This window comes from Tachyglossus aculeatus, chromosome 20, assembly GCF_015852505.1.
Source record: "Tachyglossus aculeatus isolate mTacAcu1 chromosome 20, mTacAcu1.pri, whole genome shotgun sequence".
NCBI lineage: Eukaryota > Metazoa > Chordata > Mammalia > Monotremata > Tachyglossidae > Tachyglossus > Tachyglossus aculeatus.
The window spans coordinates 25,729,890-25,746,510 of NC_052085.1; the positions used below are offsets into that span (position 1 = coordinate 25,729,890).

The 16,621-nt window shown below is 40.8% G+C and overlaps 1 protein-coding gene and 1 long non-coding RNA gene across 4 annotated transcripts in view; one reads left to right on the forward strand and one right to left on the reverse strand.

The window, feature by feature from the left end:
* The window catches only part of MTMR2 (myotubularin related protein 2), a 70,655-nt gene that overhangs the window by 7,992 nt on the left and 46,042 nt on the right, over window positions 1–16,621 (forward strand). Inside the window, exon 2 of the mRNA XM_038761790.1 lies at window positions 14,435–14,540. Within this exon, the coding sequence (XP_038617718.1) occupies window positions 14,435–14,540 (106 nt within the window). The remainder of the gene's footprint in view (window positions 1–14,434; window positions 14,541–16,621) is intronic.
* LOC119941379 lies at window positions 1,142–14,741 on the reverse strand. 3 transcript variants are annotated; one of them, XR_005455204.1, is made up of 3 exons: window positions 14,571–14,741; window positions 13,475–13,567; window positions 1,142–1,180 (listed from the first exon to the last, which is right to left on the reverse strand). It is a non-coding gene; the product is annotated as an uncharacterized LOC119941379 (long non-coding RNA). The 3 variants fall into 3 exon arrangements; XR_005455203.1 differs by lacking the exon at window positions 1,142–1,180 and adding an exon at window positions 4,496–4,633; XR_005455205.1 differs by lacking the exon at window positions 1,142–1,180 and adding an exon at window positions 10,559–10,620.

The window sequence follows — 16,621 nt, forward strand, 5'->3', positions numbered from 1 at the left end:
AAATACCACACAGTAGGTGCTCAGTACGTATGATTGATTGATTCATTCATTGGGAAATCCGAATGGGGTCCTGCTTAGGTGACCCTCTCCTTGCCATCATAAGCAAAGAGTCCAGAGGGAAAGTCATGAGAGTAAAGGCCTGGAACACCTTTCCTCCTCATATCTGACAGACAATGACTCTCCCCACCTTCAAAGCCGTATTGAAGGCACATCTCCTCCCTGAGGTCTTCCCTGACTAAGCCCCCCTTCCCTCTTCTCTCACTCCCTTCTGCGTCACCATGACATGCTTCCTTTATTCATCCCCCTACCAGCCCCACAGCACTTAGGTACAGATCTGTCATTTTATTTATTTATATTAATGTCTCTTTCCCCCTGTAGACTGTAAGCTCGTTGTGGGCAAGGAACGTGTGACTTTTTTTGTTATATTGCACTCTCCCAAGTGCTTAATAGAGTGCTCTATCCGCGGTCTGCATTCAGCAAATCCAACTGATCGATTGAGAGCCTAGCTCAGTAAATGCTTCCCATGGCAAACTCCATATCCACCCAGTTATTCTCCCACTGGGCTCCTGGCTAATGACGGCAAGGAGAGAGTCACCTAAACAAGACCCCACTCAGGTTTCCAGATGAAATAATCGATCAATCCATCAATAGTATGTATTGAACACCTTCCATGTGGTATCTGTTACTGCTTATTTTGGGGCAGGCACTGTATTAAGCTCTGGGGTAATTGCAAGCTAAGAAGATTGGACACAGTTCATGACCCACATGGGGCTCACAGGGTGATCTACACACCGTAAGTGTTCAGTAAATACGATTGACTGTTCTCTGCTCATAATGAGCTTAGGCTCTCGCTGAATTTCATGTAACAGGTCCATCTATCTGACAGCACCCAGAGCGGTCCAGCTGAAAACATTTGAGCGGCAAAATTTTCATTCATTCAATCGTATTTATCAAGCGCTTACTGTGCGCCTAGCACTGTACTGGGGCGAGTACAACAACAAAATAGACACACAAATGGTATGTTACAAATTTTATTTGACTCACAATTTGTAGAGCGTTTATCCTGCTGAAAGTTGGCATTTAGGGCTGCTGGGATCATCAGCGGGAAGCTCGTCATGAGTGGAGAGCGTGGCTGTGAATTCTGTTGTATTGCGCTCTCCTGAGCGCTCACAACAGTGCTCTGCATATAGGAAATGCTGAATAAATACCATGGATTGATTGATCGTCATCATCAGGGGTATTTATTGAGGTCTTACTGTGTGCAGAGCATTGTGCTGAGCACTTGGAAGAGTACAATAAAATACAGATGGGATGAGAAAGGAATTTCAGAGGCTGATGAGCAAGGCAGTTGGCTTTGAAAATAATGAGAAGGCAGACCCAGTCGTAAGAGCTGAAGAGGAAGTGGGAGGAAGGAAGAAAGCAGTCCGTGTGTTCTGGTGGTTGGGAAGGAGATAAGCACATCTTTGAGGCCAGTTTCCTCCGTGATTGTCAAGCAAAGCTCTATAGAGTTGATAATGGTGGTATTCGTTAAACACTTCTTACTCTGTGCCCAGCACTGTAGTAAGCTCTCTCGTATCTGACAGACCTCCACTCTCCCCATCTTCAAAGGGGATGCCTTCCCTGACTAAGACCTAACTTTTCTATTCACCCTCCCTTCTGTGTCACCTCCTTCCTTGAATGATGCCTTCCCTGACTAAGACCTCACTTTCCTATTCACCCTCCCTTCTGTGTCACCTCCTTCCTTGGATGTGTCCCCCTTAAGCACTTTGCTATTCACTCCAAACCCAGCCCCCCAGAGCTTACACCCTCAAACCCAAGGGATTTAGTCATTGAAAGGGTGAAATAACCCCTTTCAAAATCAGGACAGCTTTTATTCGTCAGGCTTATGAGGCTTAATAGGAATGATTCACAACAAAATATTTTCCCCTGGCCTACAAAGTTGCCTTTCAAATCCACAGCTTTTTTTTTTTCCACTCGGAACAGTTTTCTTTGCTGAACTGGACAGTAGCAAAGCGGTAATTTTCATTTATTTGTTCAATGATTAGCCAGAGGTAACAGGACTCAATTTGAGTGAAGATGCCCAGCAAAGATTGTATAGATTTCTTAAGATGATATCGAATGTTCTTCCAATTTAGATATGTTAGGAATTACTGCTGTATTGCAAGGTCCTAGAGGGCAGGGATTGTGTCTGCTGTATTGTATTCTCCCAAGTGCCTAGTAATAACAACAATAATAATAATTGTGGTATTTGTTAAGCGATTACTGTGTGCCAGGCACGGTGCCAAGCGGGCAGAAGCAAATCGAGTTGGACACACTCCGTGTGCCACACAGGGCTCACAGTCTTAATCCCCATTTTACAGATGAGGTAACAGACACACAGCAGACAAATGGTGGAGCTGGGATTAGAATCAGGTCCTCCTTACTCCCAGGCCCATACTGTATCCACTATGCCATGCTGCTTCTAGTTTAGTGCTCTTCACGTAGTAAGTGGTCAGTCAATCATGAGTATATTACTTCTCAGAGGAGGAGAGTGAATTTTGTACTTGGTAAGATGGGCTCCCCTTTTCCCCTGGTCTTCCTTCCCCCCAACCCCTGCAAATAGTTTCTGGCAATAGAGAAGCATTATTAAGGGTCTTTCAAGGATTAGCTTTTCTCCAACAAAGAATTCCTTGAGAAACACCAATCACACCTTTGAGGTGTTCTCTTTCTGGTGTGGTTGGGGGAGGGAAAGAAAACACTACTACAAGCACATTTTGGTTAAGTTTTACCCACTTTTACTCCCTTAGCTCTGTTCCATTTATTCTTTTTTTCCCCTCTGTATTTGGCAGTCATACTTGTGCAGAGGATGAGTGAGGTTCAGTGATATTACTTAAGTAATCAGTGACAGGAGGGTGATTTAATCCCCATTTTGCAGATGAGATAACTTGTGGTACTTAAGTACTTGCAGTTTCAGATTATAAGGTGTTTTCAACAGCGTAGCATCGGTGTTTTGCAGACATGTACTGTATTCAGCCTGTGGTGTCTGTTTCAGAGTCTTGAATTGTTACAGAGAGATGGTTTTCATCCTACAGTGCAATTAGTCTCACCCTACTAAGGACCCTTGTCTTCCCTGATTGCCTGGAATCCACCTCCCCATGTAGTTGTATACTTGAATATGTCACTGCCCTTGGACTTTTTTTGGCTTTGCTTTTCTGTAAGCAATAGTTGATTTGAAATGGTGAATCCCTTTTAGATCTCTGATGAACACATTAAAAGTTGACATCTAAAAAAGTGGACCCAGCTGATATTAAAATTAGACCTTTTTTTTTTGGCTAGTTGACTTGGAATGGTGAATCTTCAAGTGTCTGACATATTGAAAGATAATATTGAAACAGGTGGGCTCAAGTGATATTAGAAATAGACTAATTTTTTTATGGTCCAGGCACTATACTAAGAACTGGGGTAGATCCTAGCTAATCAGGTTGGACACAGTTCCCGTGCTGTCTGGAACTCACAGTCTTAATCGCCATTTCAGAGATGAGGTACCTGAGGCCTAGAGAAGTGAAGCGACTTGGTCACACGGCAGACAAATGGCAGGGCCGGGATTAGAACCCAGGTTCTCTGACTCTCAGGTCTGTGCTCTATCAACCAGGCCATGCTATTTTCCCTGACCCTAAAATCCTGGGTGTTCCAGCGCTTAGAACAGTGTTTGGCACATAGTAAGTGCTTAACTTGAGAAGCAGCGTGGCTCAGTGGAAAGAGCCCAGGCTTCAGAGTCAGAGGTCGTGGGTTCTAATCCCAGCTCTGCCACTTGTCAGCTGTGTGACTTCAGGCAAGTCATATAACTTCTCTGTGCCTCAGTTAAAATCTGTAAAATGGACTGTGAGCCCCATGTGGGACAACCTGATTACCTTGTATCCCCCCAGCACTTAGAACAGTGCTCAGCACATAGTAAGCGCTTAACAAATGTCATTATCATTATTATTATTATTATTAACAAATGGCATTAATAATAATAATAAAACCTGAGTCATTGTGCCCCAGCATGACATTCCCCACCTAAAGGTAACTACAAAGAACTTCACTTCCCATCATCTCCCTGGAGTTATCTCTCCACCGCTGGTCCTCAGGTGACCAGATCATCTGCCATCTTTTCTCTGACCTTTCCGACGGTTCATCTCACCAGAGCCCGGTCCTGGAGCTGGCACGTTATTAATAATTATTTGCCGTATTTCAGTTTGTCTTTGGGAGTTGGTTTCCTATATTAGGAAGCCTGCAAATCTTCAAACCGCCTAACAGTAAGCCTTTTGTGCACAAATGTTCTCCACACACTTAGGGCTTTTATGTTTTTTTGAACAAAATTTGCAACAGAATGACTAATGGAGCATGAATAGTGCTTATGACACTAGAGCCCATTGTGTCTGTGTTGAGAGCAAAATTTGCATTCCTAGAAAAAGCTTGTTCATGGTCAGAATATAGGACACATTCTTTATTGCACTTGGGGCAACGGGTTCTATATATTCAACTCGAGACCTTACTTAAAGGGAGCGACTTTTAAAGCATGGCATTTTCTCTCGTCGGAATACCGCAGATTGAATCTGTTTGGCTGTAGAAGTGGTGTTCTTTCATTCAGGCAAGTAGAAGCTATTAAAAACTGTAGTTAATGGAAAAGAAAAGAACTCCTCCTTTAAACCCCTGTGCAACTATTCTGTTGTTGACACATTTATTAAATGACACTCAGTAATGATGTTGCTAAATTGTTCTGAGGAGAATGCTAGTAGCATTTTCCATAGTAATCTGCCTCTTTGTCAAAAGTTGCCTGCAAAGTATGTTTTTGAATGATTTCTTTTTTAATGGACAAGCGGATTCTTTAGAAATGGAAATGAATGAATGACTCATATTTAAGCTTCTAATTGTATCTTCTGTCTCTGGGATTCAGGGTGGTTGACCGAAGTGACCCATTTTCAGATTGACACACTGATACCCAGAGAAGTTAAGTGACTTGTTCAGAGTCACATGGAAAAGCCAGTGATGACGTGAAAGAAAGGATTGGCAAATCTTAGTACCGTTTCTAATGTCTCACCAGGGCTAGAAGAGGGAAAAGTATTGTTCTTTCTAGATTTGGGCTGAAAGAGAGGTACTTTTTACTTTAAAAAAGAACCTTTGCACATTGGTTCAGCTTTACTCATTTGTTTCCACACATCCGACTATGTTACTCGCTTAAATTTGAATTGCTGAGAAAAAGCATTAAAAAGCAAACAGCAAGAGTAGTTACTGATAGTGTTGCTTTAACAGTTTCTTAAATTTCACTTTTTTTTTGGTAAAGTTATGGATGATCTTGAAAACCTTTCCATGATTTTCATCTTGGAATTCAGATTCTTTCCAAATTGAGTTTGTCTTTCTCTATATGATTATCTTCAGAAAGCTTACCAAACCCTCTTACTGGTGTAGCATTGCTCTAGTGTTCAGTGTATATGGTTGGATTCATTTCTGAAATTGTATCACTACTCTATTTTCTTCCCCTGAAGGCAGAGACCAAAATAGGAGGTCGAATTTGGTGGTTGTCATTTAATCTAGGTTAAAAAAATGATTTAGGAATTCATGTTAAATGATGAACCTTTACTCTGTGCTTTTATGAAATTACGGTGACTAACTTCATACAGAAATTTGTATATGGGATTTTCGACTTCCAAATTGTAACTTTTTGGAGTCTACAGAGTGAATTTCATTTTCACCTTGTTGAATGTTTACAAAGTCAATTAATGATATTCATTATTTACTGTGTACAGAGCACTGTACTCTTGGTAGAGTACAACATATCTGTTGGTAGACAAGTTCCTTGTGCACAAGGAGTTTACAGTCTGGAATTGGAGACATGCATTAAAATAAATTATGAATAATAATGATGGTATTTAAGCACTTTCTAAGAGCCAAGCATTCTAAGCTCTTGGGTAGATACAAGGTAATCAGGTTGTTCCTTGTGGGGCTCACAATCTTAATCCCCATTTTACAGATGAGCTAACTGAGGCACAGAGAAGTGATCCCTACTGTTACTTTATTTGCCTAATTAATAATCTGAATAATAACGGCTGATTTACGTTCACAGCCTCGGCTGACTCCAGATGTTGCGGATGGTTGCCCTCTCAAAATGATCACACTAGCAAAAAAAATCCTCTTGTAAAGCAGCAAAACCAGGGTAGCAATTATCCAACTCCACATGGCTTTCCTACACAGCTGTGGTTTCCAGCAGGAGCCACAGATGTGATATGTACATAGGTGCTGTTGGGTTGGAGGTGGGGTGAATATCAAAGTGTTTACAGGGTACAAATCCAAGTGCAAGGGGGACACAGAAAGGAGAGGGAGTAGGGGAAATGAGGCGTAGTTGGGGAAGGCCTCTTGGAGGAGTCAGACTTTTAGTAAGGCTTGGAAGGTGGGGAGAGTGATCGTCTGTTGGATATGATGGGGGAGAGTGTTGCAGGACATGGGTGAGATAGAAGTGATTGAGGTACAGTGGGTAGGTTGGTGATAGAGGAGCCAAGGTCCGGGCTGGGTTGCAGAAAGAAATCTGATTTAAGTGCTTTAAAGTCAGTTCCAGTAACTGAGACCAAAGTGAAGAGGATGGGTGATCGATGTAAGAGGTTCTGAATCGACAGTGCTCCGTGAAATCAGGATCCAATTCAATTTTAGTGGTATTTAGTGCAGCTCTTTGTGTTTTTGAGCTAGCCAAGATGAAAAGAAAGAAAGACAGAGAGAAAGAAAAAGAGAGAATAACAGGAGAAACACATGCACATTCGTACCCACCTCCATAGATATATTCTTTTCCCATTCATTTTGTTCATTCAGTCATTTTTACTGAGCACTTACCTTATGCAAAGCACAGTACTAAGTGCTTGGGAGAGTACAATATAACAATTAACGGACACATACCCTTCCCACAACGAGCCTCCCCTCTGCACAAGCTGTCCGGTGAAGTTTGTGAATACATTAAATATGCTGTGAGATACTGACCAGAAAAGTAATTACAAGCGTGAACCTTGCCTGCTTCCATTCCAGCACTTAGTAGAGAGTCTGACACACAGTAAGTGCTTAACAAATCCCACAGTTGCTGTTATTATTATTATCATAAGGGATGAAACCAAACAGAGAGCAGCCAGGCCAACCGGAGATCAGGCCTGGAACCCAGGTGTCTGAGCTCTGGGTGTGAAATGAGAGGATGTGGGGTCAGGTGATCAGAGAAATCCATAGGAATAATGGAAAGGAATGGATGAGGGGAAAAGGGCGGATTGGGGAAACTCTGCAGTGTACTTTTTCTACCTCCTGTAGGGCTCATTATGTCAGGAACCAGAAACTACCCAATTACATTTTAAATCTGAGGGCCAACCTATCCCACGTTATGATGGTTCACAATCCACCCACATTTTTGAGGAATGTATTTTATACAGGTCCTGGGAGGAGTCTGTATTCCATACCTGCTGAAGAATTAGGTTTTTAAAAAGAATCAGATATTTATGAGTTTGTGAGATGGAGAGGCTAATCATTTTGAAACAAAATTGTGGATGCTATCAAAAAGAATAGTGTTGGCACATAGTAAGCGCTTAACAGTTACAATAATTATTACAATTATTATTATTAATGGCTAATTCTGAATGACTGCTTTGGGCACAAGGGGTGTGTCACTCTTAACTTTGTTTGCAGGGTCATTCAGAAAAGATACCTGACTTGGAAAAGGTAAAAACGGGGCGGGGGGGGTGGGGTGGGGGGGTTTGGTTGCTTTTTCCTTAAATTGCTTTAGATTCTGACAATTGGTAAAATACCCAATTTGATTCTTTTAAAAAGAAAAATGGAAGTGGATTTTTCTATAATTAACTAATGACTTTAAACTAGGATAAATATACCAATGGGCATGTTTGGATTAGACATACTCAGATAAAAGATTATGAAACATGAATTGTGTTACCTGAACCATAGGACTTTTTTTCACATGGGTCTATGTATGCATCTAAAATGGTCAGAAAGCCAAACTCTCAGTTAGGCGTATTGCTTCCACAAATCAACTATTGTGCCCATGTTTATTTGGAAAGAATTGTTTTAAAAATGGTCTGTATCTTTTTACAGTTTGCCGGGTAATTAGGATACGGTAATTGAGAATATCTGCTCAATTAGGACCCATAGCTGGGAAATGATTTTATATAACCTGTTAACTCAGCTTCAGGTTTGTTTTATTGGGATACCGGGAATTTGTGCTAGATATTGGAAATGGTCCTAACCTAATTTGGCTCACTGGTGGCATGGCTACTTTAATTACCTAATGTTTTAATCTCTGAAATTAAGGTTAACTCTGTTTACAGACTGTGATGTCTTTCTATGTCAGTTTTCTCATTTGTGCCCTTGACATTTTATAGGCTCAAACTCATTTTCAAGTACAAGAAAATGGGATTTCTTTTAATCTTCTTAACATTAGCTTCAGGGTTGGGAAATATTCTTGGATCCCTGTGATATCCGATTCACTAGCTCTCCTTAGTGATAGGAAAGCTCTCCATCTTAAAATGATTTTAGAGAAAGATACTGTAGTTGCAGTCCCTGAGTTTCTTCTTCTGTCATTAGTAATGCAAAAAGTTAGTCTTAAAACATTAAGCTCTGTGTAGGAATTTAGTGTTTCTACGAAGCATAGCTGGTATATTTGGTCTTTGACACTTTACTGACATGAATATTTTTCCAGTACCTTCAGTTGTTCATAGTATTTCTCTCCCCAAATCTTTTGCTTCCTGCCTTTTAAGCCCTTGTCATGTCTGTGACCCATCTTCATCAAAAAGAGTCAACTATTGTGTTTTTAAGAGTTTGTTATGGAACCTGGTGGTCAGTTCTTTTGAAAATCTAAATATGTCATTTCTATTCGTTCCCTTCTCTCCTCATTCTTATGATTTAATCAGAAAAAGAGATTAGTGAGACCCAGTTTCTTAGTATGTAAACCATGTTTTCTCTCTCCCAGCCGTTTGGGTTTAATCTATGTAGTCAGACAAACTGTCGAAATTTACTAACTGACCAAATGTTGAGGTGAGACATCCCAATCTATAATTTCTAGCATCATTCCTGATGGTATTTACACTGGGAATCTGTCAGACTGCCCCTCCAATAACCATTTGTAACAATAAGTTTTATGCTATTGCCATGAATTTTGCAATTTCCACTCTGTCTTCCTTCAGAACTCTCTGGTTTATACCTTCAGTCAGTCCTATTTATTGAGTGCTTACTGTGTGCAGAGCACTGTATTAAGCACTTTAAAGAATACAATATAACAATAAAACAGACACAGTCACATAAGACTCATCAGTCCCCGGTGATTTGTCTAGTTAACCAATATGATATTAAGCCTCTTGTTTTTATCACAATCTGATATATGATCTTAAACCTGTTTTTATCACAATATGATTCAGTGCCTTTGATATATCTGCTACAAAACCCAAACAACACAATTCAGGTATGATAACCACTCTAAAATCATCATCTTCAGATAAACAATTAATTTCACCTATCCACCATTTCCTTTTCATCTTAGAATGTACAATTTATGCCCTGATCATCAGTAGGGCCACTGACTCCTCAATCGGAACCTCTAATTTTTTTTTAAGTATTTATTAAGAACTTACATGTTTCAGTCACTGTACTAAGCGCTGGGGAAGATACAAGCCAATCAGTTTGGACACAGTCCCTGTCCCACATAGGACTCCAAAGCACTTATGTATATAGCTGTAATTTATTTGTATTGATGTCTGTCTTCCCCACCCCACTGTGGACTGTAAGCTCATTGTGAGCAGGGAATGTCTTTTTATTGTTGTATTGTACTCTCCCAAGTGCTTAGTACAGTGCTCTGTGCACAGTAAGTGCTCAGTAAATACAATTGAATGAATAGGGCTCACAGTTTAAATCCCCATTTTAGAGATAGGTAACTGAAACAGTGCTTGGCACTTAGTAAGCACTTAACAGATATTGTGATTATTATTATAACAGAGAAGTGAAGTGACTTGCCAAAAGTCCCACAGCAGAAAAGTAGCAGAGCCAGGATTAGAACCAGGTCCTTCTGACTCTCAGGCCCATGCTCTATAAGCTTCTCTACTGTCAGGGGATTTGTCTTGATTTTTCTAGGGAGAGTCTAGAACAAGTCCTTCCTGAATACAGTTCAATTTGGGGAGGTTCAGACACATCTTGCAAAAGGAATCGGATGTGTTTTTCACTGTGGATTTATAGGCTCGTCTTTTTGTCCTCCTGGTTCGAGAGACACCTGTCTTTCCTCTCCCCACTTTGTTCTCTTTCTGGACACACGTATCCAGATTTTGCCATGCTATGTCAAAATGAGCCTCGTCCCTGCAAAAGGTCAGGGATCTTTAATTTGAAAAACAGCATCATAAAATATCAGAGCTTTCAAGTAGACGCTGCCTGATCCTCGAGTATCGAGAATCAGATTGTCAGGATTTGGAAGAAGTTTGTGAACAAAAACCCATCACACCATCTGAAGGATAAATGGGTGGGTTCTCTGAAATGTCAACACAAAGATTACCAGGCCACATGTTTCCACTTTTCACTTTGGCTGAGGAAAAGTCCTTCAAATTAGTCAGGCCATTGAAGCTAATAAACACCAGGACCCTAGAGCAACAGAAAGTGTGCCAGTTAGGGAAATGGGAAGTGTGGAGACAACACCCTGCGTGGCACTGATGAAGAGGCTTCTGAATTCATGGAGTTTCCACTGGTCAGACTTTTTTTCTTTTGGGAAAAAGTGGCAATGAACTATCCTCCTGAACCTTGAGGGGATGTTTCATCTGACTACATATTCCAGGTAGAGGTGGAAATACAGTGGCCGATCATAAAATGATCAAAAAGCAAAAGCCAAACGACCTTAAGGGGTATTTTGCGGCTCAATCCTGAAACCTCTTCACTAGGTGCAGTTTCAGTGTTAGAAGTCAGAGGGTAGATAGGAGGAAAGTCCTTAAAATTCTAGGTACCATTGGGATTCATGAACCTTCAGGTAAACTGTGCTTTCTTGCACTGCGTTCCAATCTGATTTCTTCAGCATCCCAGTATTTAGCACAGTGTTAATGCACCTAGTATGCGTTAAATAAATGCCACATTTAATCCAAGCACCTGGCGAGTGCAGCTTTTAAAGCAGCCAGAAACTACTGGGATTAATGAATGACTGGACAATGGTGTAGACCATAGAAGTCTTCTTGACTGTAGAGTCTTTTGGCCAATAAACCCCTGTTGTGGACAAACAGTCCTTCCTGAATAAAGGAGGAGAGCCAGAGTTTTTAATGAGCTCTTATCGAGGGGAGAAGCTGCATGGCCTAATAATAATAACGATGGTATTTGTTAAGCACTTACTATGTGCCATAGTACTGTTCTAAGCGCTGGGGGAGATACAAGCTTATTAGGTTGTCTCACTTGGGGCTCACAGTCTTGATCCCCACTTCACAGATGAGGTAACTGAGGCACAGAGAAATTAAGAGACTCGCCCAAAGTCACACAGTTGACAAGTGGCAGAGTCGGGATTAGAATCCACGGCCTCTGACTCCCAGGCTCTTGAAAGACCACAGGACAGGGAGTCAAGGAGCCGGAGTTGTAATCTCAGCTATACCACTTTGTGTGCTGTGTGGACTTGGGTATATCGCTTCACTTCTCTGGGCCTCAGGTACCTCATTTGCAAAATGGGGATGAAATCCCTATTCCCCGGCTCCCTTAGACACTGTGCCTTATGTGGGACAGGGACTACATTTGACCTGATTATCTTGTATCTATCCCAGTGCTTAGCACAATGCTTGGCACATAGTAAGTGCTTAAATTAAAATCAATCAATCGTATTTATTGAGTGCTTACTATGTGCAGAGCACCATACTAAGTGCTTGGGAGAGTTTAGTACAATAGACTTAGTAGACACGTTCCCTGCCCATAATGAATTTACAGTCTGGAGGGGAAAGCACCATTCATTCATTCATTCAATCAATCGTATTGAGTGCTTACTGTGTGCAGAGCACTGTACTAAGCGCTTGGGAAGTACAAGTTGGCAACAGAGGCGGTCCCTACCCAACAACGGGCTCACAGTCTAGAAGATAATAATGGCATTTATTAAGTGCTTACTATGTGCAAAGCACTGTTCTAAGCTCTGGGGGGATACAAGGTGATCAGGTTGTCCCACGTGGGGTTCACAGCCGTAACCCCCATTTTACAGATGAGGGAACTGAGGCTCAGAGAAGTTAAGTGACTTGCCTAAAGTCACACAGCTGGCAATTGGCAGAGCCGGAATTTGAACCCATGACTTCTGACTCCAAAGCCCGTGCTCTTTCCACTGAGCCATGCTGGCTAGTGGAAAGAGCAGCAGCCTGAGAGGCAGAAGACCTGGGTTCTAATCCCAGCTTTGCTACATGTCTGCTCTGTGACCTTGGGCAAGTCACTTCACTTCTCTGTATCTAGTACCTCCCCTGTAAAAAGGGGATTAAATCCTATTTTGTCCGACTTAGGCTATGAGCCTCATGTAGAGTAGAGAATTTATGTATTCTGATTATCTTGTATCTCCCCCAGTGCTTAGAACAGTCCTTGGCTCTTTCATTCAATCGTATTTATTGAGTGCTTACTGTGTGCAGAGCACTGTACTAAGCACTTGGGAAGTACAAGTCGGCAACATATGGAGACGGCCCCTACCCAACAACGGGCTCACAGTCTAGAAGGGGGAGACAGACAACAAAACAAAACATATAAGAAGTACCATTATTATAATTATCATCATCATTATGATTATGGTACAAAGTCTCCCATTCCATGCCATTTCCTAGGAAAAATGCCCTCTCTAACCTTCATCCTGCCCTGCCTGTCTATGTTCCTGTGTTATATTGCTGTTCCAAAACACATTTTTCCACTGGAGGAAGAAAGATTCATGTTCTTCATCATCGTCGACAATGCTTTTCAGTGAGTGCTTACTGTATACCGAAAACTGTACCAGACGCTTGGGAGACTTCAATACAACAAAGTTGGTAGACACTTCCGTGCCCACAGTGGTTCCTTAAATACCCATTAAATATCTGTTAGCCTTCAAGCTGTCACAAGGCTCAAAGAGGCCATTTCTTATTTTGTTAACAAAGCGCTGAATTGTGAGGTCTGTTTCTCTCTGTCCCTTTCCCTGGAATCACATGACAAAATAATACGGGGATGGTAACCACTGTCCCGATGGCAAGCAGTTACCACAGTAACTGTGTGCAGTTACTCTGCACGCAGTAAGAGCTCAATAAATACGATCAAATGACGAATGTTCCTTGAGAGAGGAGTAACTACAACTCTGGTCACTACAGCCCAAATCTCAACTTTCAAGAGGCTGGCCTTTTGGACAATATGTGTATTGATGGAGGGAATGTCAATTTTTGGTAAGGATTGTTTCTCAGTGAATAGATTTACTGAGCACCTGCTGTGTGCTCAGTGCTTTGGGAACAGTAGAGTTAGAAAACACAATCCTTACCTTCAAGTAGCTAGCAGCTCAGTGTAGGGAGATTTAAGGTGACGCTTTCCAAAGGAACTGGATGTGTTCTTCACTGTGGATTTGTTGTTTTGCCTTTTTGTTGGAGGGAAATGCAAAAAAAAAAAATCACCAGGCCTAACTACACTTCTTATAAGTCTCTTTGCCCTCTTTCAAAATAAATAAAATCAGCATTTTTTTTTATGACATGTTACTGGATTGAGAGAATCAACCAGGAAACTAAAAATTTTGATTATCAAGAAATAGGCTGCATATACATTTCAAGAGCTTGCAACATGATTCTGAAACTCAGTTTTCTTCCAAAAAGGGATGATTTGTGCCCCAACTTTGTTTTTAGGTATTTTTGAGTTATTCCAGCCAAGTTCACAATGGGCAGAATTATTTAGGGTGGAAAATATTGGGATTTTTTTTTACATTACCACTCAAAATTAGCTCAATTTCAATGAAACTTTGTAAAAGTATTATCATTTTAGAGTGGTTTTTTTTTCAAATCAAAGGAGTTTTTAAAAAAGAAGACTAGACAAATGTATGCTATTCGGGGGTGGGAATATGGTATTTTCTTGTCAGTACTTTGAGGTTCAAAACTGACTACTTTAATCATCCTCTATTTATGCTTGAATGTGCACACTCACCTTCTCTCCCTCCCACCTTCTCTCCTTCTCTCTTTCTCCCTCTCCTTTCAGCTTACATTAATAATAAGGAATTATTTAAAGGCCAGATGTAGTAGATATGACAAAAACATCTCAATTATTTTAAAGCTTTAGACCCAGATCATAATTTACCATTCCCTCTAAAGCACCAGGAACTGTGTCCCAATTGCATATTTTATATTTACCCCAGTGCACAGTACAATGTTTAGCACAATGTAAGCACTTCACAAATACCCCAATTATTGGAGCACAAGTTTTCAAGAGAACTGTATTTTACTTTTCTGTTTTCTAGTGCCTCAACCTCTCATTCGGATCATTCCGCCCATACAAAATCAGCTTCGCTCAGATCATCGGATTCCATTTCAACTTCCGCAGACAACTTCTCTCCCGACTTGAGGGTGAGTGGTGAGGTTTTATTTTTGGAGTACCTCGTTTTTTTCGCAGATAAGACTTGGAGCACAGCCTGATGCTGTTATAGGAAATTATGCCGAAGTTTCCTGTATCGCCAGTCTGATTTTAGAATGTCTTGGATAAGTCGCTTTAAAGTTTCCTCCGACCTCTAGCAGTGCTGTTTCCTGCCTCCTGGTGAAGACCCCTGCTCTGGAACAAGGGGATTGAGTTGCCTGGTAACAGTTGACAGCATTGAGACATTCTGGCATTGAGAGGTCCGTTCTTGGATTCCACTTCGGAAGCTTCGATTCAGACAGAGCATGTCTTCAGAACCATTTTCACTCAATCAGTCCGTCAGTCGTATTTGATGAGCGCTTACTGTGTGCAGAGCATTACACTAAGCTCTTGGGAGAGTATGGTATAACAGAGTTGGTAGATGCGTTCCCTACCCACAACGAGCTTATAGTTTAGAAGGGGAGATAGCCATAACTTAGGAGAGTGCTCTGCACACAGTAAGCGCTCAATAAATATGATTGAATGAATTAATATAAATAAATAAATTATGGATATAATAATAATAATGGCATTTATTAAGCGCTTACTATGTGCAAAGGATATATATATGAGTGCTGTGAGGGTAGGGGAGGGAATTATAGAGTACAAATCCAGGTGTCTTCTGGAAGAAAGTGTTCTAAGAGACAGCAGAACCACTTTCTTTCACCCTTACCATTTTTGGACCCTTTGAGCCTGTCTTGGACCAAGTGATTTTTTTTTTAATTGTACTTAAGTGCTTATTATGTGCCAGGCACTTTAGTGAGCACTGAGGTAGATTCAAGATAATCAGGTTGGACACAGTCGCTGTCCCACTTGGAACTCACAGACTGAGTCAGAGGGAAGGATTGTAACCAAGGAGACTTGAGTTCTGATCCAAGTTCTATCATAAAATTTGGGGTTTCCATCTTACATCACATCATTGTCTGGGTATCCCTGCCCCTCTCTCCCACTAAAGCAGGAATTTCTGGTTCACCATTTATGTTTTGGAGATGCTCATACTGTCCCCTTAGCATGTTTAGGTATGTATTGATTTATTTGTTACTGATTTTAATCTAATTGTGCTTGCTATTGATAGCAATTCAAACTGACATATTTATTAATTGACTGCTTGCCTTCTCCATAAGATTATAAATACCTTGAGGGTAGGCCCCAATAACAGTTGATACTTCATTCAGATGTATTTATTGAGCGCTTACTGTGTGCAGAACACTGTACTAAGTGCTTGGGAGAGTACAACAATAAACAGACACATTCCCAAAAAGCTTACTTCCTTGTACTGTGCCCTGAAATCAAATAGTCTCTCAATAAACAGTATTCGTCATGATGATGATGATGTTTAAGGTATAAGTGCCTGTGTCTACCAACTCTGTTGTACTCTCCCAAGTGCATAGTCCACTAAGCGCTCATTAAATGCCTTTGATTGCTTGATTGATGTTATTAGGTTTACCTATCTGATCCTGGCAGGTTATATTCCTTGAAAATGTGATTGTATCATAAATGATTTTTATCAAGAGGTACATTTTCCTGTAGATGTCTATGTTATAAATTAGGATCCATTCCAGAACCTTTGGAAAACTAATATGGATTTCCTTTACAGTCTACATATACTGTGATCATAACAGTATTCAATCAACCAGTACATTGTTTTGCATTTGTGTATGCTGTGGAAACCCTGGCCTCTCAACTCTTTTGCTCCAAATCTAAAACTGAATAGTGTTTCACAGAGCTTCACATTCCTCCTTTAAATAATATAGATTTAATGAAGCTTTGTCACCAGTAGAGGAATGGCCATTAATCTGCTAAACAGAAAATCTTATTTCCTTGAATTTTCATTTCCATCCAGTCCATCGTGGAATATCCATGGGACTACATTTCCCTAATATTCCCCTCTGGAAAGATATAAACAAATGGACGGAATTCTGCCTCTGCAGAAAGTCTCTGAGTGTTGTATCTGGTTTATGTCCCGGTGATTTGTCATGTTTCCCAGGTCTGTTCAGATTAGCTCTCTTTTTCCTCGTAAAAGTGTCCCTAGATT